Source organism: Delphinapterus leucas, chromosome 7 (assembly GCF_059928025.1).
Source record: "Delphinapterus leucas isolate spDelLeu-1000000601 "Yukka" chromosome 7, BTC_Dleu_Yukka2, whole genome shotgun sequence".
Lineage (NCBI taxonomy): Eukaryota > Metazoa > Chordata > Mammalia > Artiodactyla > Monodontidae > Delphinapterus > Delphinapterus leucas.
Genome location: NC_143135.1, coordinates 80,492,375 through 80,516,044, shown reverse-complemented (window position 1 = coordinate 80,516,044; position 23,670 = coordinate 80,492,375). Strand labels below are relative to the sequence as shown.

The window sequence follows — 23,670 nt, the reverse complement described above, 5'->3', positions numbered from 1 at the left end:
TACTGACATTAAAAATGAAGAACATGTTGATTATGTGGGACAACCTTTACTATTCTCAGGTAATTATTTGACATTATGAGTGAATAATACCTTGTGAGAGCACAGTATTAGTATCTTGGACAAAACTACTTTGAGTGCTCTAAATTCAATATTTTATATAAGATATTGAGATAAATAACCTTGCTGAGTATTTCTTTGCTTATAATAACATAAGCCACTTGCACATTTTCTAATATTTCCTATATTCTCATGTCAGGAGTTATGGATGAAATTTAATGAGTGTTTCCAACCACTTTTTAAAAGTGGTATCATATATTTTAATTACCCTCCTCCTATCCCATCAATCTTTGACCCTCTTCTCTTATTAATACAGATATATCTTTGTTTATGGTCTCTCTCATCCATTAGAATGTATGCTCCAAGGAAGTAGAGATTTTATTTCTCATGTTCACTATTTTATCCCGAGGGTTTTTAGACTAGGCCATGGCAAGAGGGAAAATCTAATGCTTAATTAAAACTTGCTGAGTGACTAAATGATCGAATGCAAGCCCAGGTTTTATGTCCCTCATCGGTGCCTCTTCCAGGGACTGATTATATTTTGAGACCTCTTTTCCCAGTGACTTAGAAACTTTTTGATCAGGTTTGACGGAAATACCTCTTATATCCCTGTGTTTATGTGTGTTTGAAACAAAATAGTCATGAAATAATCTGATAATTAAATTCCTAAGCTACTCTATTTCATTCTATTGATATTTATTTAAAAAATAATGTTGCAGCAGAGGATTTTTAGAGCAGTAAAAATACTCTGTATGATACCACAATGATGAATATGGTATGAATATTGGCAAATATGCAATATTTAATGGCAAATACACCATTTTATATTTGTTGAAACCCACAGAATGTGCAACACCAAGAGTGAGCTAATGTAACCTTTATGTGTACCATATGTAACCAAGAGTGTACCATAAGTGCAGGTTCATCAATTGTAACAAATGTACCACTCTGGTGGGGGATTTGATAATGGGGAAGACCATTCATATGTGGGGGCAGAGGGCACATGGGAAATCTCTGGACCTTCATCTCAATTTTGCAGTGAACCTAAAACTGCTCTAAAAAAATAAAGTCAATTTAAAAAAATAATGCTGGTCTTGTAATTTATTTCACAATGCACAAACACGCAGTTTGTAACACTGTTTTAGACAAAAATGCCAAGAGGTAAACCACATTAATTTTTGAATATGTAGAAAGAACACATGTATTAGTCAGCCTTGGATGGTGTAATCTCAAGTCTAAATTTTCCTGAATTTCCTAGGCTTCTCAGGGCTTCCAGCTTTCTCTATATATCATATATAGAGATATTCTCATACCCCAGACTTTCAGGAGCTGAAAGGCCTGAAAGAGACTGGAAAATGTCTCTTCCTTGAGCAGCTGAGAAATTATGTAAATCTGGAGTTGGATTCAGGTACAAACAAAGCAAAATACTAAAGTTATTTCATATAATTCTCACCACAACGATACAAACTAAAGAATGACTACTCACCTTTTTTAAGTAAAGAAACTGAGGCTCAAAAGGTCAAATGACTTAAGGTGACAAAGCTAGTGAGCAGCAGAGTCTTGATTTGCTCCTGTTCCATATATAGTCCCCTACCCCTAGGAGATAGAGGCATGTCTAGAAGTTCTTGGAATCCAGAGGCAGTTCCTCTGGACCTCCGAGCTTCCAGATACTCAGAGTAGGGAGGCCCAAAGTCCTGGATGTTCCCTGCCTCTTTTTGTGGAACATGAATACAACACAATTCCCCCTCAGCTTCTTCACCTTTCCTGTCTGTCCTGGCTCAACCCCACCCAACTTCTAGACCCTTCTACTTTTCAGGGGGTGGGGGTGGGACATATACCAACACCCTTGAGGATTTACTGTACACTTGGTCACACGCGTCCCTCTTACCTAGGGCCCTGTGAGATAGGAAGGACAGGCTGTGTTTCTCCCTGAGAAATTAACCTTGACTTGGCCAAGGTCACACCTACTGGAGCTCAAAGGAAGCTCAGAAACAAGCTCATTTACTATTGAGCTTTTCCACTTTTTCACTTAGTAAAATCTTGACTGAGTAGAATCTGATCTTGATTATTGTAAACGACAAACTTCCAACTCCAGCCCTCCTCCCCAAACCCCACCATCACCCAAGCAGGAGCCATGTCTTATGGGTGGAGGAGCCCATCACCTCTGGAGAAGTTTGTGGATTCTACCCTCTTCCACTTCCTCCCGGCCACCTAGTTCCTTGTCCCCCGCTGTCCCTCTGGTCTAACGTCTAGGGTTAAGCCCAGAGTGGTGGGAAGAGTTGCGTCTCACGGTCACACTGGGCGCGCTCAGTGGCAGAGCGACCTTCGGCTGGACCCGGGCAGTCTTGTGCGCGCGCCGCGGCTGGGAGCCCGAGTGCGCGCAGCTCAGGGGCTGCCGCCGCCGCTGGGGCCGAGGACGCGGCTTCTCTGCTCGCCCGCCCGGGACGCCGCGCCACCCACCCCCTGCAGCCTGTGTTGCAGCTGCCGGCCACCGGAAGGGGCGAACAAACGTCAACCTGTTGTTTGTCCCGTCACCATTTATCAACTCTCAGCACCACAAGGAAGTGCGGCCACCACCCGCGCGCAGAAAGTTCAGCATGCAGGAAGTTTGGGGAGAGCTCGGCGACTAGCACGGCGGGGCGGCCCGGGCTAGCGCAGGGCGAGCGTGGGGGCCAGAGCGCGGCGTGGTCCTGGGAGCCTGTCCCGGCTTTTTCTTGGAGCGACGCTGTCCCTAGGTCGCTGATCCCAATGCACCGGCTCATCCTTGTCTACACGCTAGTCTGCTCAAACTTTTGCAGCTACCGGGACACTTCTGCAACTCCGCAGAGCGCATCCATCAAAGCTTTGCGCAACGCCAACCTCAGGCGAGATGGTAAGAGACTCAGCTTTTATTTTTTTTTAATTAAGTAATCACGTTTTTTGTTGTCATCATTGTTGTCCCACACCCCTTTTCAGTCTTTCATATGAACCTTGGTTGTGTGTATGGGCGGGTGGGGGGTAGGGGGAAGAGGGGTCGGGTCCTGTCTCCAGTCCCGAGAGAGCCCCTTCTACCGGAATGGACAGAGGAGTGTGGGACCTGTGCTTGAGGGGATCAGATAGGTCAGGTGGCTCATCTCCCTGATCCTAGAGAAGTCATTTTGGTGTCAAACAATCAACTGATGCTAGGATCCCAGAGTTGAAGAAAGTTGCAGGCTGTGCCGCACCACGGTCAGGCTCTCCACCTTTTGGACTGGAAATACGGATAGCTGGGGCATTTGTGGAGGGACTCAAGAGTGTCTTTCTCTGGGTGATTTATTTTTATTTTTCTTAAGTGTGGGGAGAGGGAATGATTCATTTCAGAGGAAATGATAGCTGGAACAGAGAACTTATTTATGTATTATTTATGTTGAGGAGACTGTGGTGTGCATACTGCGGTGTGCAGTATGTTGCCCTTTTCATCCCCAGAGTGATTTTTTCCAGTGGACTTCAGCGTGGCTCAGAAACTCAGAGTCTGGGAGAAAATGCCTTTTGGAGTTTTATCTGTATCCCGGGGGACCTGGCTTCTGCTATTAGTTGTCTTGCATAGAATTCTTTCCAACTGTTTGCAAGAAGTAAAGATCTTTAAGCAGCTCTCTTAAGCAAAGTCCCAAGCAAACTTGTTTGTTTTCCTTTACTATGGAGGACACCTGGGTCATTGGATCCCAGCGATTTTAATTGCGTTTATTTACTTTCTGGGCCTCCACCAAGGTCTGAAGTTGATTTATTCCTGAATTCTCAAGTACAGCTGATGTTGCCAATAATTTGCAGCTGTTTCCACCATCTACCTGAACTGACCCATAGGTTTTTGTGTTTGTTTTTTTTTCCCTTCATCAAAAATATCTTTCTTTCCTTCTGCTTGCTTAAAGTTCTAACAGATCTCCTAAGGAGATCACCAAGCTATTCTTAATGACTTCACTCTTGGAGCTGGCAACATTTGACCTCTGGTAAATTCATATTAGCCTTCTTATTTTCTTATCAGTTTCTCTCTTGGTATGTCCTTAATTTGGACATCACTGAAAAGCTTCTGTGCTTTGAAACAAACAAACAAAAACCTTATTATATTTTCTGATGGCAAGTATGCTGTGTATTTCAGTGTGCTAAAGTCATCTGAAGCGGAGGGGGTACAGGGAAGCCACAGAGTAACCTCCAGGCAGAAGGTCACCCTGTATTTATAGAATTACCTTATCACAATATTTTGTGTAAAATATGCTAGCAGTGCATTTTTGATAACACTTCATCTTAGTGTAAGCACAAAATTTTCTTATTAATTAAAAAAAAGATTTAGGCTCAAGACTAAACTTTTATAGCTTTGTTTCACTCATTAATGTTTCCACCAGAGACAATCTTCTACTCATTGAGTTTTTAGAGGTGTTAATGTTTGCACTTAATGTGCTCTTTCAGCTACATAGAGTAAAATGCCATTTATAATTTGCATGACTTCATAGCCATAATTTTGTAATCCTTAGCTTCCCAAGTATGAGTTACAAGAAATCAAGGACAGAAAATGAAAAATATGTAACCATTGCCCATTAACCCAAGATTCTGACTAAAACCAAGTCACGCAGCTCATATCTCTGTTTTTTGGAAAAGAATAATCTCATTTTACTTTTTGCTGTTAAAACTCCGTACATCTATCTAGTCTATACGAGAAGTGCTAATACTTTATTTTATTAAAATTTGAAAACTACCCTGGATTTATTTCTTCATATTTTAGAGAGAGCTGTTTTGCAATTACAGCACACATACACACACACACTTTGATTAATTCAGATTGCTCAGTACTTAACTCAGTGTCAATCTCATTTATAAATAAGGCTAGGAAAGGGGGAAAGGTAGTTGGATTAAAAGAAAATTGTTGTATACAGAGTAAAAATAATTAACACTCATAATGAACTTTTAGTTGGGGGAATTTTCAAAAGGCAGCTTATTCTTGTTATAGAGAGACATTCTCAAAAAAAAGGTAATATTGCCCCAAAGGAAAGCAGTTAGATCTTAGGAGGTGAAAAAAAGTCTTAGAAATTACAATGGTTTGTGGTCCTCCAAAGGGTCAGTACATATAAACAGATATATAGTACATTTGTAGTATTAGCAATTCATAGGGAGCAGATGTGATTAGAAAAAAAAAAAGAATGTCTAAAAAGCCTTCTTAACCAGGGGAGTGACGATATGAAGAAAAGGTTGAGAAACACTGTTGTAGAGTTTTGGTGAGAGAGTAAGAATAAAGGGTCTTTGAAAAAGTTTAGACATCCACTGGGAAATTTTAATGGCAACAATTGAGCTGATGAGAGAAAGTAATAACTTATTAAATTAAACCCTTGTTCTGATTCCAGACATTTTAAACTTGCTCTCTCAAAGTTCCTTAATGGCTCAATAAAGGGGACAATACTCTTGATTCGATTAAGACAGGGTATAAGTTTGTGGAGGACATAAACAGAGAATACAATAAGGGGAAGATAGAAGATAAAAGTTTCCAAACATTAATTTAGGGTCCTTAGAAGACCTGGACCTCAGATTACAAATCGTAGGAAATCTAACAAAAGATTAGATATGGCCCTTACTAGGGGTTTCAAAACCGTTATCTAATGATGGAACTGTCTTTACACTTGAGGGCCATCGTTTTGTCTCTGCTGACCCTGTTAGCTGCTACCTAATGTTGGGGTTAAGAAAGGAAGAATGATGACAGGCATCCCCTGTTCTTGGCATGAGGTATGTTGGATCCTATCCAGCCTGATACAGAATCTTGTTTTTTGGTCTCCCAATACCTAATAGCTCCAGGTAACTGAAGTATTTAAGAAATGAATTGGAGATAAAGTGTGAAGGTTGGTAAATGATAGTCTCCTTCTACCCAGTGTAGGAGGCTGCTCTGTTGCAGTCTCCTGGCCTTTCAGAAATCTTCATCACATTATGTTCTTGTTCTAAAAGGAATGTCTGTAGAGCCCTTGCCAGCACTTGCAGAATGACAAAAGGTGACCCAAGGAAGAGGGTGGTTGAATTTGGTCCCTGTCTCCAGGAGGAAACTAATAGGTTCTATAGCTAAGAAGAATTAAAATATAACAGTTTGCAGTGCTTGAGTATTTATGCTTCCTTATATCATATTTGTTATTCTTTCTCAAACTGATTTACTTTTGAAACCCATTCCTGATCCAACTCTTAGCACAGAGAAAATCTTCCTTTAGCAATAGCATCTACATATTTTTATTTTAGTACCTGTGCAGTTGGTGCTTTTGTTATAATAACTGGACACAACTGGTGTTTCTCAGAGTGTGAATCAAGAAGTGTGAAGGTAGCAATTAACTGACAGTATTGCTTACTTATTTTTAAATCTAACTAGATAGAACTTCCTGCTTATGGAGTTAAGATTACAGATGCACTCTTCATTTTCTTGACCCTTTTTTGATCTCAGAAAGTACAGGTGTTGGTGGCAAATGATTTACCTTTGTAAATCACAAAGGTAACCTGGTTAGTGTTTGGCAACATTTTAAGTTATTTCAAACTTTTACATTTCAGAATTTATGCAATTTTAAAAGGGACATTTTTATATAACTTTTACGTGAAGGACAGTTTCAGCAAAAAGCTACGGGGGGATGATATACAGTAGCAAAAGGAAAGGATACAAGAAAAATGCTGCAGCAAAAATGTTCTGACTCCCCATATAGTATTTTAGGACCAAATGTAAGTCCTAAATAAAGGAATAAGCCCGTGAGACACTAAAGTGCAAAAGTGCACAGACAGGAAGAAATATTTTCTTCCAAGAATTTTTTTTCAGAATAAGCATGAAGCGTGCCTTGTTTCTTACAAGCATTGATGATAAATATAGTAATATATCTTTGCTCTTCACCCTGATATGCTGACATTCATTTATTAGCTTTAATTTTTATAGATTAATACTGTGTTCTTTGTGATTTGTGCCGTGTGCAGACAGGGAGGTCATAGCACATGAGCTGTCCTTCATTATGAAGAGTGATCTTGTCCCAAGTTTGGGGTTTTTTACTTGAGCACTTTTTGTAGAGTGTTTATAAAGACGGACAGTTTTGGGTGCAGTGCTTTGTCTATAAATATGAGCCAAACGTGATTTGAAACCTTGTATGTTAGGACTCTTGATTTTTGAAATTTGAAATCTAGCATGCCTTCTTTGGACTGAGGGAGCTCAGTGACAGTTCTTGAGTGTGGGCTCTGAGAATGGGTTGAATATGCTGTGTTAGTTTTGAACAAGTCATTTCAGATCCAATGTGAGAAGCTGCTGCTAAGCTCTGCATTTTGCAGAAACATTTAATAAGCTATATAGCAAGAGCCTACTTTTACAGAATTTCACTATTCAACAGCTTCAACTATGTAAAACGCAACCAAATGAACTAATATATGTGCAACAGATCCACTTAAAGACCAAATCAGTGTTGCAACGTGTATAAATGAGGTCATAAAGTTCCTGTGGTAGACACTTATATACCCTTTTCCTTTACTTTCCATGTAGCTCTACCTCACTTGCATATGTGGTTTCCCTGTCCACAGCACAGCAAGAGCATGGTGTTAGAATAGAGAACAGTACTGGTTCGATATATTCACACTATTAGCATTGAGAAGTGACAGCTAGTAGTTTTCCTGCTTCCTCTTACTTTTTTTCAGGCTTAGGCTTCTTATTGAAACAGGTGAGAATAGTTCCAGCTTGCAATGGACTGAATATTTATTTGTGTCCCCCCAAAATTTATATGTCGAAATCCCAACCCCCAGTGTGATGATCTTAGGAAGTGGAGCCCTTGGAAGTTGATTAGAATCATGAGAGCAGGGCCCTCATGAGTGAGATTAGCGCCCTCATAAAAGAGACCCCAGAGATATCCTCACCTCTTCCACCACATGAGGAGACAGCAGAAAAACATGGAATCTGCTGGACTTCCCAGCCTCTCAGACTATAAGAAATACATATCTGTAGTTTTAAGCCACTCAATCTGTAGAAGTTTGTTATAGCAGCCCAAATGGACTATAATCTCTTTCTGTATGTCACTGGGGAAGTACTATATTACAGTCCAGTAAAATTGATGATTTTAGAGGATGTTCTTGAGTCATAAAGGAAAGTTTAGATTGTATGTTTAATAGGTTTACCAGGATCATAAACTGGTATTAGCTTATGTATATATGGATTTCAACCAGAAAATTGACAGTGCTTACTATGACAACCTTATGGAAAAGAACAATTATAGTCTGGATAATAATGGACTGTTATTATCATTCTTTTAGTGATAACTAATAGATTTGTGTTAGCCAAGAGGGAGGTGAACAGGAATTTTTATCTGCATTTTGGATTAGACCCTATTGGGTTCAGGATTCTGAATAACTTGAATGAAGACACAGAAAACACATTTACTTGCATATTTTATCTGGAAAAAATAGTTAACAGGTTGAATTAGATAGAGTTTGGCTGATTTTTTCTATAAAGGGCCAGATAGTAAATATTTTAGGCTTTCCTAAAGTCATGAGGTCTCTGTTGCAACTATTCAACTCTGCGATTATATCATGAGAGCAGCCATAGGAATTCCATAAATGAATGTGTGTGGCTGTGTTGCAATAAAACTTTATTTACATAAACAGACAGTGGGCCTGCAGGCTGTAGTTTGCTGACTGCTGAATTAGAGAATCTACATACTCTTAGGTTGAAATGATGGGCTGATCCTATCAAAATGAAATTCAGCAGGGATAAATGCAAAATCTAGCTCTTTGGTTAGAAAATAAAAACAACTGCATAATTACAGAATGGAATAACTTGAATTAATTTCAGTTTATGCTATACTAGATAGAGAGATAGAATGATAGATAGATAGATAGGTAGATAGATAGAGATATGTCTATATCTTTATCTTCTAACTGGTTTAGTTGAACACAGCTTATGCTTCAACAAATGATGTAGTTGCTAAACAACAACAACAGTGTAAAACTGGTATTAGTGTTAATACTATGTTGGGATCAGGGAGGCAGCAGTGCTCTTATAAATTAGAATCTGTTCAGTCATGCATGAGGGTGTTGTGCTCTTGGTCTCTCTCCTGTGCAGGATTCTGCCTCTTTCTGACTCCTTCAAACCCATGTCCTAAACCCACAGACTTTAATACTCTCCTGTATTTAAACTTCACTTCTTATTGTCTCCATCCTGTTAGCCCACACATATGTTTAAGTGTCTTTGCATTCTCCCACAACATATATAAGTTGTTTTAATGTTTTTCTTCATTTTAGCACAGTATAAACTTCTTCAGTCTCACCATGCCTTACTGTCTCTACTTCTTGTTTCCCTTACCCATTGCAGTTTGAAGTCATCCCTACCACTCTGGGTGAGGTCACTGTGATCTGTAGCCTCCTTTGTGATCATTCTTGAAATGATCTTTTCCTTTGGTTTGACACTACCCCTCCTTTTCCTTAACTATTCCTAAATGTAAGTTTGAAATGGTGATAGAAATAAAGCCAGAATTAACACAGTACTTATTTTAGGTTCTTTGGAGAAACAAGATTAGAAAAGGCTTAAAAAGTGTATCTTATGTTTTGTTCTGTCCCTGTAACCATTATAAATAGTGAAAGTAGTGGGGAAAATCTTAGAATATAATTGGGATCTTGTTAATATAAAAAGAAACGTTTAAAGTTAAAAAATATTGTCATATTATAACCTATCAAGCTCTACAATTGAAGCATTTTGGAGGTAGATATGTACATATACATTATATAAACTTATAATATTTAAAAAACAGAATACTTATACTATAGAAATATGACATTGAATAACCACATAGAAATTTTCCCTTATATCATTGAGTGTTCTTTTACTTATTTATTTTTTTTGTCTCCTTGGCTGAGTCTTCATCTTCCTGTCTGCCCTTAAGGCTCTGGCCTTAACCTTATCTCCTCACTTTTCCTCACTGTTAGTCTCAAGAGGATCTTAGTTTTTTCCAAAGTGTCAATTGCTACTTATATGTGAATGATGTGTAAATCTATTTTTACTGATTCTGCTGTTTATTGAGCTTTTGATCTGTCTTTATATTTCACTTCTTGAGGTCTGCAATGGGTGATCCCACTGGCACTTAAAGGAAATGCTCCAATTCAGTAGGCCTCAGAGTGAAATTATCAGTTTTTTTAAATATTGGGTTATTCATCCAATGGTGAATTCCTTAGCAGTATTAAACCTTTTGTTGTTTTTCTTCCAGACACATCATAATTGTTTTTGAATGAACTATTGAGTGAATGTGCTGACCAGGTATCACATTTTAGACAGGAATTGCACCACCCTATGTAGCCTTTTCTGACTCCCAATCCTCTCTAGGTAGAATTGGCTACTCCTTTGTTTTCCCAATTTTTCCATGGTACTTATTTATTTACAAATCTGCCATCTGCTGATGTGAGCATACTTGTTATATTTAATGAAGCTGTGCACCTCATTATCTGTTTCATTGCCTGGCACGTAGGACTTCTCCTCAATAAGGTTTGAAGAGTCGGTAAATCAACCAATCACTGTCAGAAGACAGTGATTGACAGTGTCAGAAGATCAGTTTATGACTGATATTTGGGCCACATGAGCCCTATCATATTGTAAATGAATGGGAGCAAGGACGTTTAAACTCTGAAGCTAGGGTGACTGTAAGGTTTCTGTTAATTGTCTGGATGGCTGTTTGTATTATTGAACAGGATAAGGATTAGAAGAGGAAGAACAGATGAGGGAAAGTCATGAAGGTAGAAAATTAATTTGTGGATACTTTAAGCTTTAGGAGCTTGTACAATATCCATGTGGATGAAATCTAGAGGAGGGAGGTAATAGAGAAGCACTCATTTGCATGAAATGCATGCAGAGTGAACATGAAGTAATCAACTATGTACTATCATGTTTTTAAAGTAAGTGGTTGAAGTGAGAGAGTGGCATGGACACATATACACTACCGAATGTAAAATAGATAGCTAGTGGGGAGCAGCCACATAGCACAGGGAGATCAGCTCGGTGCTATTTGACCACCTAGAGGGGTGGGATAGGGATGGTGGGAGGGAGACGCAAGAGGGAGGAGATATGAGGATATATGTATACATATAGCTGATTCACTTCGTTATAAAGCAGAAACTAACACACCATTGTAAAGCAATTATACGCCAATAAGGATGTTTAAAAAAAAAAGGATGTGGAGAAAAGGGAACCCTTGTACACTGTTGGTGGGAATGTAAATTGGTGCAGCCACTGTGGGAAAACAGTATGGAGGATGCTCAAAAACTAAAAATAGAACTACCATATGACTCAGCAATTCCACTCCTGGGTTTATATCTGAAAAAAACACCAACACTAATTCAAAAAGATACATGCACCCCATTGTTCATAGCAGCATTATTTACAATTGCAAAGATATGGCAACAACCTAAGTGTCTATCAACACATAAATGGATAAAGAAGATGTGGTGTATGTGTACAGTGGAATACTACTCAGCCATAAGAAAGAATGAAAATTTGCCATTTGCAGCAACATGGATGGACTGGGAGGGCATTATGCTAAGTGAAATTAAGTCAGACAGAGAAAGATAAATACTGTGTGATACCACTTATATGTGGAATCTAAAAAATACAACAAACTAGTGAATATAACAAAAAAGAAGCAGATTTACAGAGATAGAGAACAAACTAATGGTTACCAGGGAAAGAGGGAGAGGCAATATAAGGGTGGGGGAGTGGGAGGTACAAACTATTGGGTGTAAGATAGGCTGAAGGATGTATGCACAAGATGGGGAATATAGCCAATATTTTGTAATAACTGTAAATGGACAGTAACCTTCAAAAATTGCATAAAAAATTAAAAAGTAAAAAAAAAAAAGTGGTATTCATGATTGTGGGTGTATAATACTAATAGCTGATATTCCTAGAGTTCTTATGACAAAGTGCTTTCATAGCCATTATAGACAGTGGCTTGGTGTGAAGAATTGGTCCTTTCCAAATGACTTTGTTGAAAATTTCAAGATCACATATACTTTTAGACTGCTCCCTTAGGCATAAGCATGACACTTTGGGGTTAATTGTGGACTAATACCAATGAAATGTGGAGAATTTTCAACTGTTTCTCCCCCACGCAACCCCCCCCCCAAAAAAAAAACCCTCACACATACTCTGACTAGAATCAATCCTTTTTGGTATACCTTTCCTTTCCAGAATTAGTATTTGAGTACTTTTATGTGAAGTTCCCACTACTTAATAAAGTTCAAAAGAAAGAAGAAGAAATAAATTAAGGATCATGAAACAAGTCTTAAGGTTCAGTCAGGATGATTGACTATGGAAAGCTAAGGAAAGAGTAATGCATCTCCATTCTGTTTAAAGATTTATCTACAGAGAGAGAACATGTTCATGCTATTTTACTGAGGATTAAATAAGAGAGTTGCTATTGAATGGAATAAAAAAAGTATACATTTCCTATGAAAACAAAAAGTCCATAGATGAAGTTGCTAAACATGGAATTAAAAGATTTTTAGATAGTTGCTAATTTGAAAAAAAAGAGAGAGAGAGAGAGATGGTGTGAGAGCTATTTGGAATTTAGTTTAAGTACAGCATATGCAGAGATTATTTAAATACCCCAGGAAGAGCCACTGTGGCTTTATATTATTTTCATTCAATTCTTTAGTTTACTACTTTTCACCAGACCCAACTGCAATAAACATAAACACTACTCATTTGTTCAAAAAATATTTATTGAGTACTGACTAAATGCAGATCTCTGGATGAAGCACTGAGGCAGAAACAGTTAAACCTAGGGCACACTCTCTACTCTGTTAAAGCTTATACTTCAGTTGATGAGATAAAGTATTCATGGGAATAAACAAAGGGCAAGACAGGGCCATCTGTGTGCCGCTATCATGTTACTTTGTTGTTGTTTTTTTTTAAATACTCTGTCCTGTTGAGCAAATTTTAACCTTAAATCATCTATCCTAATATTTAGTTCAGAAAAAAATGATATTGATTAAACTGTTGTTGAGCACAGTACTATTTGAGGATTGAAAGACAAATTCTTTATTGGTTATTACTATTATATCAATTAAGATTTGAGCAGAAAAGTAACTTTTAATTGTAGAACTGGGAGTCATACGTTCTTGGTTTTAGATTTTAGGCTAAATATTTCTGAACCATAAAAACAAATATAGGGGCTCACTTACCTACCCAGGAAGACTTAAATTTTTAACATGTGATATGCACTATGATTATTTGACCACTGGATGGCAGCAGAAAAAAGACAGCTTTGTGCATATTATTATTATTTTTTTTACTCCCTCTCTTGGTTGGGCATGTCAGTTCAGCTAGGGAAATTTTATATTTTCCAAATACATTGAAAAGAATAAACTACAAATCATGGTAATCTGTCATTAATATATAACTATTATAGTCCATATGACCTCAATAAATTTTAAGTATAATTAAAATATGTTGAAAATACATGACTATTTTACTGCTTTGTACCCTTTACTCATCTAGTTTGCATGTATAAAATTCCTGAAAGTCCAACTTAGAAACATTGATTAGTTGAAAATCATTTTCTGAACAACAGTTGCATGTGCACAGCCACTGGTTGACAAATTTCCTTTGAGTGCATGGCCAGCTAGTTGGCCACTCTAGACTTGCAGTAAGTCCCTGGAGGCTCCTCATTACTTTTCAGGTGAATGGGTTTATCAAAAATAAGTTACTTTGAGGGACAAAAGCATAATTATGTTATCAGAAGTGAGAAGTCATCTTCTCTGAACGTTGCAGTTTCTGAGATCTAAGGAGACACAGGGCAGAGTGGTGAGCATGTAAAAGTGTAGGAACATGAAACCTGCAGCTCTCTACCTAGATGCAGAGCAATAATCAGTTATGGGTGTGCAATAGCCACATAATTCCACATTAAAAAAATTTGGTTGTGTTCATCCAGCTTTAATAAAAATTTCAAAGTGGTATACAAAAATGACCATTTTTAGTGAATGCTTTAGGGCAGATTGGAAAACTATGTATTGGGGTCTGTATGAGGCTGAATAATGACCCTCATGTCCTAATTCTGGTACCTAACTGCTATGTTCTATGGCAAAGACTCTGCAGATGTGATTTAGCTTAGGATCTTGAAAAGGTGAGATTATCCTGAATTATCTCAATGGGTCCTGATGCAATCACAAATGCCCTTATGGAGATTTGACACAGGCAGAAGAGAGGGCAATGTGACCACAGAAACGGAGATTTGAGTGCTGCTACGACCACAAGCCAAGGAATGCTAGCAGCCACCAGACGCTGGAAGATGCAAGGAACAGATTCTCCACTCGAGCATCCGGAAGGAGCAGGACCCTGCCAACACCTTGATTTTGGCTCTTTGAACTGATTTCACACTTGTGGCCTCCAGGATTCTAAGAGAATAAGTGTGTGTTGTTTTAAGCCAGTAAACTTGTGGCAATTTGTTACAGCACTCACAGTAAACTAATAAAGGGTCTTTGATGTGAAAGATGAATGGTTGAACTGCCTATTTGTTGAGCAGCTTTCTAACTGTAAAATTTCATTGGCCTATAAAGCTGTATCAACATTTTAATGGTGCATTTTGATCTCTGCCTTTGAGAATTCTCTAGTAAGACAAGCCTTACTTCTGCCCTAATTCCATATCAGAATATTTAGGAAATTCTGGTTCCAAATCTTACCTATTTTTCAGATAAGATTAAGTCCTGACATGATGAAAAGGACAGTGATCCTATTTCATCATATTTTCATTGAATCTTAAAATTTTCCCTTAACCTAAATATGTCATTTATGCATTTGTTGGCTCATAGTTTATTCATTTGTTTATGCCACAGAGTTTGTTGTGAGACTATTACGTGTCAGTTTCTATACTAAGTTCTGGGGCAAAGTGTTGAAAGTGATGTGATAATAATAATTTTGTTAATTAACTATATGATAATCGTGATAATAGCTACCATCCACAGAGTTCTTATTGGTATGGAGAGTATGCTGATGTAATATGATATGTGTAAGTGCAGTGATGCTATTATATGTTATGTGATGGAACATAGATATTTCTAGATGACATATTTGCAAATATTAGGATTATTAGAAATTTGGAGTTTAGGACAGAGTCAGAGAATTCCAGTTGAATTTCTGAGCCCAGTTGCCTTAGCTCAAACTGAGCCCAATTCTTACCACTGTAGGCCATCATTGTCCAACAGAAATATAATGCAAACCAATGTTATTTTAAAAACTTTAGTAACCATATTAAAAAGTAAAAAGAAAAGCATGAAGTTAATTTTAATAATATATTTTATTTAATCCAATCTATATCCAAATATTATTTCAATGTTTAATAAATATTTTTAAAATACTGATTTCTTTTTATATTATTTTTATCATATTGAGCCTTCAAAATATGATATGCATTTTATATATACACATAACACATCCTATTTCAGACTAGTCACATTGCAAATACTCAGTAACCACATGATGCTAGGCATTACTGATTTGAACAACACGGTATCTTAAGATTATTTATGTAGACAAACACAAGTTATCACTGGTGTTTTTCCAACATAAAAAAAATATTGAACTTATGAAAACTATATCTCCCTCTCTTTGTTGCAACGTGTTTAAATTGACTGTGTCACTTTTTAGGGGGATTAATAACCCAGCATGGGCAAGTTTTATGTGGTTTATATTTTGTTTTTTTTTATATCAACATCGTTAGAGTTGACGTTTCTGGTTATTTTCATGTATACTCTTTAAAAAAATTTTTTTGCAGTCATCTCATAAACCTGCAGTCAACCGGGCTACTCAGTTTATATTATATGCAGGTGCAAAATTTCTGATATTTGAGAAGCTTCTTTTGAAAACAGCAGCTGGCACTTCATTTCTCTGCTATGGATGGAAAAAAGCTGTGTTTAACCAGCACTGGTTTTCCTTTTCATTTACAACTTAATTTGACTTAGGTAATGATAACATTCTCTTTTTATCACTTGACCAGTTTAAAGAATTACTCTTTCTGGCTGATCAGTAAAAGATCTGTAAAAAACAAAATACTGCTATGTGTTTGGGAGGGGGTTAACCTATTATATATTTGGTACAGATTTTTATTAAATTACCCATATCTCCTTGGCTTTAGAAGCTTTGGACAGCATATATTTGGAGCATGCCTTTTTTTTAAGCAAAATTAAATGTTATGAAAACTGTTGTTTTGCATTTTAAAATTTCAGATCTATCATTCATTTACTCTGTGGCCAAGAAGTGAAAGGTGATTAATAAAAGTTATTACAGAAATATAAATAATTTCTACTTTTCCTAAGTGACATATTTCTACCAAGCTTTTGGTTGGGTGTTTGTTAGCATGGCCTTTTAATCTGTTTGTAATTCGGGCAAACAAAGGTGTTCTATCAAGTAGAATGGCTTGTAAGGGTGTACTTTTTTTCCTTAACTGATTTTAGAAACATCTCGTTGGATTGTGTTCCTGTGAGAGGCTTATATGCAATGATGTTATGTAAAACTCTCATTGCTGTAAAATTTCTTTCAGTGGGGGTTGCAACCTGAGTTGCCCATTTTGATGTCTCATCCCAGGAAGGACCTCAGCATGGTGTACCTAGTTTTCCAAACAAATACCCAAGATTGGAAGGGCTAAGGAAGACTAAGAAAGGCACTGCTTCATGAGCTCAGAATCTCTTCAACAACTCTTTATGTCAGGACACAGCATGACTCTATTGTTATGGAAAATATTTTATTCATAAGGCACTTTTTGTTTTCAGTGAAGAAGTGGTTTTGAAAACAGTGACTCTTTTTTAGTATGCCCTCTTGCACCCTTCTCACTTACCTCTACTTGAAATTGTATCATTCATTTTTTTGTTTTGTTTTGTTTTGTTTTTGCGGTTCGCGAGCCTCTCACTGTTGTGGCCTCTCCTGTTGCGGAGCACAGGCTCCGGACGCGCAGGCTCCGCGGCCGTGGCTCACGGGCCCAGCCGATCCGCGGCATGTGGGATCTTCCCGGACCGGGGCACGAACCCGTGTCCCCTGCATCGGCAGGCGGACTCTCAACCACTGCACCACCAGGGAGGCCCATCATTCATTTTTATTTGTGTATGTTCTTTATTCTCCCAAGAATCTAAACTCTGTTAGGATAGAGACTTTGTCTCTTTTATTCCCTACAGTATGCCTGGCTCCTGGAATAGTACCAGGTATATAGGAGATGCTCAGTAAGTATTTGCTAAATGATTGGCTGAAGTGAACATCAGCAGGGTGCAATTCAGATGAAGCTCAATCTTGAAGCAAGAGCAAGGTGTCTGTGGAGAGCAGTGGTGGACCGACTTGGAAGCTAATGAAACTTAAGCTTCCAGGTCCTTCCCTTACTATGTCCCTTCCAAGGCCGTATTACCTAATTTTATATTTATAATATAAAATGATAGTTTTCTTAAAGAGAGCATCCCAAATTGTATGTGTCAGACCCCACAAAATCTGAATGATTCCTTAGTATTAAGGTACATATCTTGCCATTTGAGTTCATTCTGAAGATATGTGAAAATATCTTCTACCAGATAAACAAATTAGTACAGCAGGACTCCATTACCCCAAGAGCTGGCTTAACCACATGGTCTAGTCTTAATTTAAAACATTCTGACAGACCGATGAGCACAGTGATTGCAGTGCTTTTGGGTTACTTCCCTTGTATGCATTTTTGCTTCCATGATTGAGACATATATACATATATATATATACACACCCACCACGGGTCTGTTGTACAGCAGTCCCCCCTTATCCACCGTTTCTCTCTCCATGGTTTCAGTTACACGCAGTCAACTGCGGTGGGAAAATATTAAATGGAAACTTCCAGAAATTAAAAAAAAACCCGACAAGTTTTAAATTGTGCGCCATTTTGTGTAGCATGATGAAATCTCCTGCTGTCCCACTGTAGTCCGCTGACAAAGTGAATCATCTTTTTGTCCAAAGCCCTTTAGTCATTCAGTAGCCATCATAGGTTATGTTGAGGTATCATAGTGCTTGTGTTCAAGTCACCCTTATTTTATTTAACAATGTCTCCGAAGCCCAAGAATAGTGATGCTGGCAATTCAGATATGCCAAAGAAGTCTTAAAGTACTTCCTTTAAGTGCAAAGGTGAAAGTTCTCAACTTAATAAAGAAAAAATGTCATATGCTGAGGTTGCTAAGATCTATGGTAAGAACAAACCTTCTATCTATAAAATTGTGAAGAAGGAAAATGAAATTTTGCTGGTTTTACTGTTGCATCTCAAACTGCAAACGTTAAGGCTACAGTGCACGACAAGTGCTTAGTTAAGATGGAAAAGACATTAAATGTGTACAATAAGATATTGAGATAGAGTAAGAGAGAGAGACCACATTCATATAACCTTTATTACAGTATATTGTACATTCATATAACCTTTATTATAGTATATTGCTATAATTGTTCTATTTTATTATTAGTTATTGTTGTTAATCACTTACTGTACTTAATTTATAAATTAAATTTTATTATAGGTATGTATATATAGGAAAAACAGAGTATATAGAGAGTTCCGTACTAGCCATGGTTTCAGGCATCCACTGAGGGTCTTGAACTGTATCCCCTGTGGATAGGGGAGACTACTATATTTATTCCCAAACATATGTCTTCCAGTTGTACACATTAATGTAATTACATAATTTAAATATTGTGTGACAAACAAAACAAAGGAGAGTTTTGTTTACAAAAATATTTAATTGAATACTTTTTCCAAGCTTTAATGATGAGTTCCTAAAAAAATATGTTGTTGAGTTAGGTATGAGTGAGACAATTGAACTATTCTCCAGAGTGAAAATAAAATAAAATAAATCTAAGAAGCCTGAAGGGCTCCATCTATAAATTACATCATATGTATCTTTAATTTTTTTTCTACTTTCAAGAAAGAAAAATTGGAAATTATGGATGAGTATGGACGTGGCTTATTCAAGAAAGATTACAAAGATTTTATCAGCATGAGACATACTGAAAGAAAAGATCTTTGTACTTCATCAGAACTTGGTCACTGGAATGCACATTTTTATGTTTAAGCTAAAATAAAACATAAAACTCTCCATTTTAACTGGTGTTTTAAATTGATCAATCCATTGCTGTTTCAACTATGTTGATAAAAGGGTTCCCAATGTGTGTACAGAAAAATAATGTCTTAAAGAGACACATCCAGCTTATACTAATAGAGGTTAATGAAATTTATTATTATGAAAAGGAAATCTAGCCTGATGAGAGGCTAGGTATGGAATAATGATTAAAGATAGCAAGACCTGAGCTGAAATCCTGCCCCTACCACTTGCTAGCTACGTATTCTTGGGAAATTACTCAACCCCTCTCAGACCTCAGAGATTGAAAACAAAAAACAAACAAATAAACAAAAAAGAGAAAAACACCTATATTATAAAGTGAATGTGAAGATCAGTTACTAGAAGGAGAGCTCTCAACACAATGTTAAAGACACAATACTTAATAAACAATAGGGTATTTAGATGTCTGCATTAAGTTGTTTATCAGGGTTTTTTCACATTTCAACATTTTTTCAGAGTATACATTAAATAATAAAAGTTGTACCTTACTACAAGTAGTAGTAATGGCTATTTCTAGAGCGTGTTTATATGATGACTTCATAGACTCACTAAATTTTAGGGCTGGAAGGCTTCTTTGAGGTAGGCTAGGCCATCTTCTTGCTCTACAGTTGATGAAACCATGGCACAGAGAGAAGTGCAGTGACTTGCCTAAAGTCACACAGTGGATCAAATTCAAGTACAAGTTTTCTAACCTCTCATCTGTTACTCTTTCCATAGTATCACAGATGCCTCATGTCTATTGTTAGGTATGACAACAGGCAATTTCAGTAAAGACTGGAGGTAAGAATGAAAGAAAGTGGCCTCACCAACCTCTTATTGATTATATCATCAATACTGTCTATCTTTCCCTCCAGCATTGTGTTCAGTTTGGGCTTTTTTATGGCAAATATAATGGCTATAATTTTTTTTAGCATTTTGAACTAAAAAGTAGTGATAAGAATTGAGAATTTGTGATTATTCCTTTTTTCTTCTTCTTTTTAAAAATTTTATCTATAATCTTAACCTTCAGTGTTCAGCTTACTGGAGTATTTTTAAGTCAAAGATCAAGCTAGTTTGCAGCCTGTTCAGGAGAGACTTGATTTTTTAGCAATCTGCTTTCTGTATATAAAACATGAATCTAAATAAAGTTGAAAGTCAGGATGAAATCCACTTCTGAGTTGCCAATCAAAGCTTCCTTTAACATCTAAAAGCAATATATACAAACTAGGCTTAAGAGAAAGGACAGAAACTTAAGCTCCCTTAATCTTAACTGAGTTTAAAAAGTAGACAAATCAGTTTTATAAGGTAATCAAGGAAAAAAAGTAAATCCTTTCCTGGATTTTAAGCAGCACTTTGGAAGTGAGTTTTGCTTGATTTATCAGTCATTTACGGAATATTTACTGAATATCTAGCCAGGCACTTTAGCTGCTAGAGATGTGCTGGTAAAAGAGACATGATTCTCCACCATAGGAGTTCATATGGTGGGGAGACTCTCAAGGCCAGTAGATTGTAGGCACCAGAGTAACTGCCTTGAGCTAAACAAGCCAAGAGAGCACTGAGGGAGGGACCTCCATCCCAGAACCAGTGTAAGAGTGGTTCCCCAAAACTCTTCCCCAAAATGCTTTACATTGCCTCAAAATGTAAATAATGCCTCCAAGGATAGAAATATATAGGTGAAACAAAATCTTTGAAGTCCAGTCAATCAGCAGCCAGATTTTGTATTTTCATAGAGGCCAATATCAAATAAGAATTTCACAAAGCACAGGGTTTCTGCTTTATTCTATAAGCATTGACTTAAGATCCCTAATTCATGTTTCCTCTTCTCCAGTGTGTTCAGAAATGCATAGGCCTGACATAGATATTTGTTTTAGTATAAATTTTATTATCTAATTCATGAGTTTCTAAAACAGCCCCAGCAAACAATTCCTGATCTGGAGGTGTTCCTAATGCCAAAAGGAAGGTACAGCTTCCTATCCAAAAAAAAAAAAAAAAAAAATCACATATGAAAATATGGTGGACCTTTTAAAATAGCATGTTTAGTAGAGAAAGCAATTAATTTTCTTTGCAAAATATTAATGATAACAGCACCCTATTCTTGAAATATGCACTAGAAAGAAAATCACCATAGTGCCCTAAAAATGAGGCCATCATCTTCCAGGGAGCTGTTGGAGCTGTGTGATCTCAAGACCATGTGATCTCAGTGAGACATATGGCTGTGAGAGAGCAGCTCTCTTCCCTGGAGAGTTCCCTGTCATTACAGGAATGATTTCCTAGCCTCACTCACGATACCCTGACAGCAGGTGGTTCTGAATCCATAATGGAGATGTGGTAGCAAGGCCCACACTATTGCTCCTTGATGCATCATAATGCTGGCTACTACAGAAGGCATTGGCTATGTTGAGTGACTTATGGACAGTCTACATTTTCTAGAGGATTTTCGAGGAATAACCATCACTTCTTGGAACTCTTTCCCTTTCTAGTCACAAAGAAGTTCTTAGGCCTTAGATTTTTCTAAAGCATGGTCAATCACATCTCAAACTCTCACTTAACTACATCAAGAACTTGGAGACTTGGTGATAAGAGAACTCACAGAAGACTTGAAAACTCATTGATTTATTTGACAAATAATTGCTGAGCATCTGTTGTTAGTAAGGCACTGCACTAGGTAGATAAGATGGAGATTTAAACAATCTATTAGATCATCTCTGCATTTATATATTATGTATATATTCACACATACACACATATACCCAGATGCATGATAACATTTTACATATATACACAAGTATACACATACCTGTACACTTATTTATCTGTTCAAATATATGGTACACATATCATAAATATGTTCATACATGACCTAAATATATGTGATATCATTAATGTGGCAGTGTTAATTATATATGGTAAGTGTTAAAACGTGATGCTGTAACAGTTCTAATTAGGGAGAGTTACTAACCCCAGAGAATCAGGAATCATTTTATGGAATAGAAAATGGTGTTTGAACCAGACCATAAAGATGATATATTTTCTAGGGCTGTTGTATCAAATTACTACAGCCTTGGTGACTAAAACAACAGGAACTGATTCTTTCGCAGTTCTGGAGGCCAGAAGCCCAACAGTGAGGTGCCAGCAGGGCACAGCCAGCAGAGGTTCTCAGGGAGAATCTGTTCCTGGCCTTCTCTTGGCTGCTGGCTGTCCTGGGCTGTGGACACATCACTCCAGACTCTGCCTCCCTGCTCACACTGCCTTCTCTTCTGTGTGTTCACTATCTCTTGGCTCCTTTTATAAGGACAGCTGAGATTGTATGTAGGACTCAGGTGAATAATACTGTACAGGGTAAACTCCTCAAGGTCTTAAACTTAATTGTATCTTTTGCCATATAAGGTACTAGTCACAAGTTTCGGGTATTAGAGTGTGGACATATCTTTTGGGGGGACACCATTCAACCCCCTACAGATGAGAACCTTTCAAAGACTGAGTTTGAGGAGAGCATTACAAGCTGAGAAACTAAACTAAGCAGAGATGTAGGGGCAGGGAAAGAAGGCGTATCCAGTAAGAAGGAGGAGCGTCGGGGAGCAGCAGTGTGCAGAGGGTAGGGGAGAGGGAAACGAACAAGGGTCAGGGGCCAGGCCATGGAGGCCTTGTGGTCCTGGGCATCCAAGTTAAAATGATGGGAGAACCAGTGAGAACCAGATAGCACTCTATTAACATAGTGAGACCTCACCAAAGCCTACATGGAGCTGTTAGCCATGAGAATAGAAAGGAAGGGAGAGATCTCAGCAGTAATTAGATTCCATTGAAGAGAATTCCAAATGCATGGATAACTGGGAGAGAGTTAGAGCATTAACAGTAGGGAAATTAGAAGATTAAAATGATGGTTGGGTTTGGATGTGTTGCTTCAGTTTCCAGCTTGACATCCAGAGGGAGGTGCAGTTGGAAATGTGGAATTGATCTCCAGAGTGTTTGGCATTGGAGTTAACTACACTGAAGGGTGAGGCTCCTGAAGGATGAAAGGGAAGGGGAAGAAGAGAATGTCTCTAAAGTTACCATCTTAGAGAACTCCTTCCTTTAGGGGTTAGGGGAACTAAGCTTCCTTTTTTCGTTATATTTTAGAAAGTATACTTTTTTGACACAGAGGATTATTTAATGCACAGGATTTTTCACACACTGATTGTAAGTGAGCTCAATCTCTTTTTGTCGTGTCTGCTGGAATACTGTTATGTGAATGTTGCTATGATTCTTTGCATTTTGTGCTAAAGTAATTTAATTATGACCTTATTAAAGTAACATGATTATATTTGCTCTTTGCTTTATGGTAATGACTGATAAACAAAATGCTAATTGGCATTACAGTTTTGTGCTATATTTGTTCTGATATTCAAAAGTTTAATTAGGATTTAATTTGCACATCAGCCTGAGTAGTAGTCTATCCCGATATTTCTTTTACTTTTTTTGTTCAGGGAAAGTTATTTATTAAGACATGGCAAGGGTTCAAGGTTTTGTCACTGTATGTAGTGTTAATACTGGTTTTCAGGGAAGGCA

The 23,670-nt window shown here is 37.5% G+C and overlaps 1 protein-coding gene across 2 annotated transcripts in view; it reads left to right on the top strand.

The window, feature by feature from the left end:
- The first annotated feature begins 2,513 nt into the window (after nt 1-2,513).
- Nucleotides 2,514-23,670, top strand: part of PDGFD (platelet derived growth factor D) — a 235,895-nt gene continuing 214,738 nt past the window's right edge. Inside the window, exon 1 of one of the 2 annotated variants that reach the window (XM_022560524.3) lies at nt 2,514-2,929. In XM_022560524.3, the coding sequence (XP_022416232.1) occupies nt 2,806-2,929 (124 nt within the window). In that variant the 5' untranslated portion in view covers nt 2,514-2,805. The remainder of the gene's footprint in view (nt 2,930-23,670) is intronic. The other variant, XM_022560522.3, reaches the window with a different exon arrangement.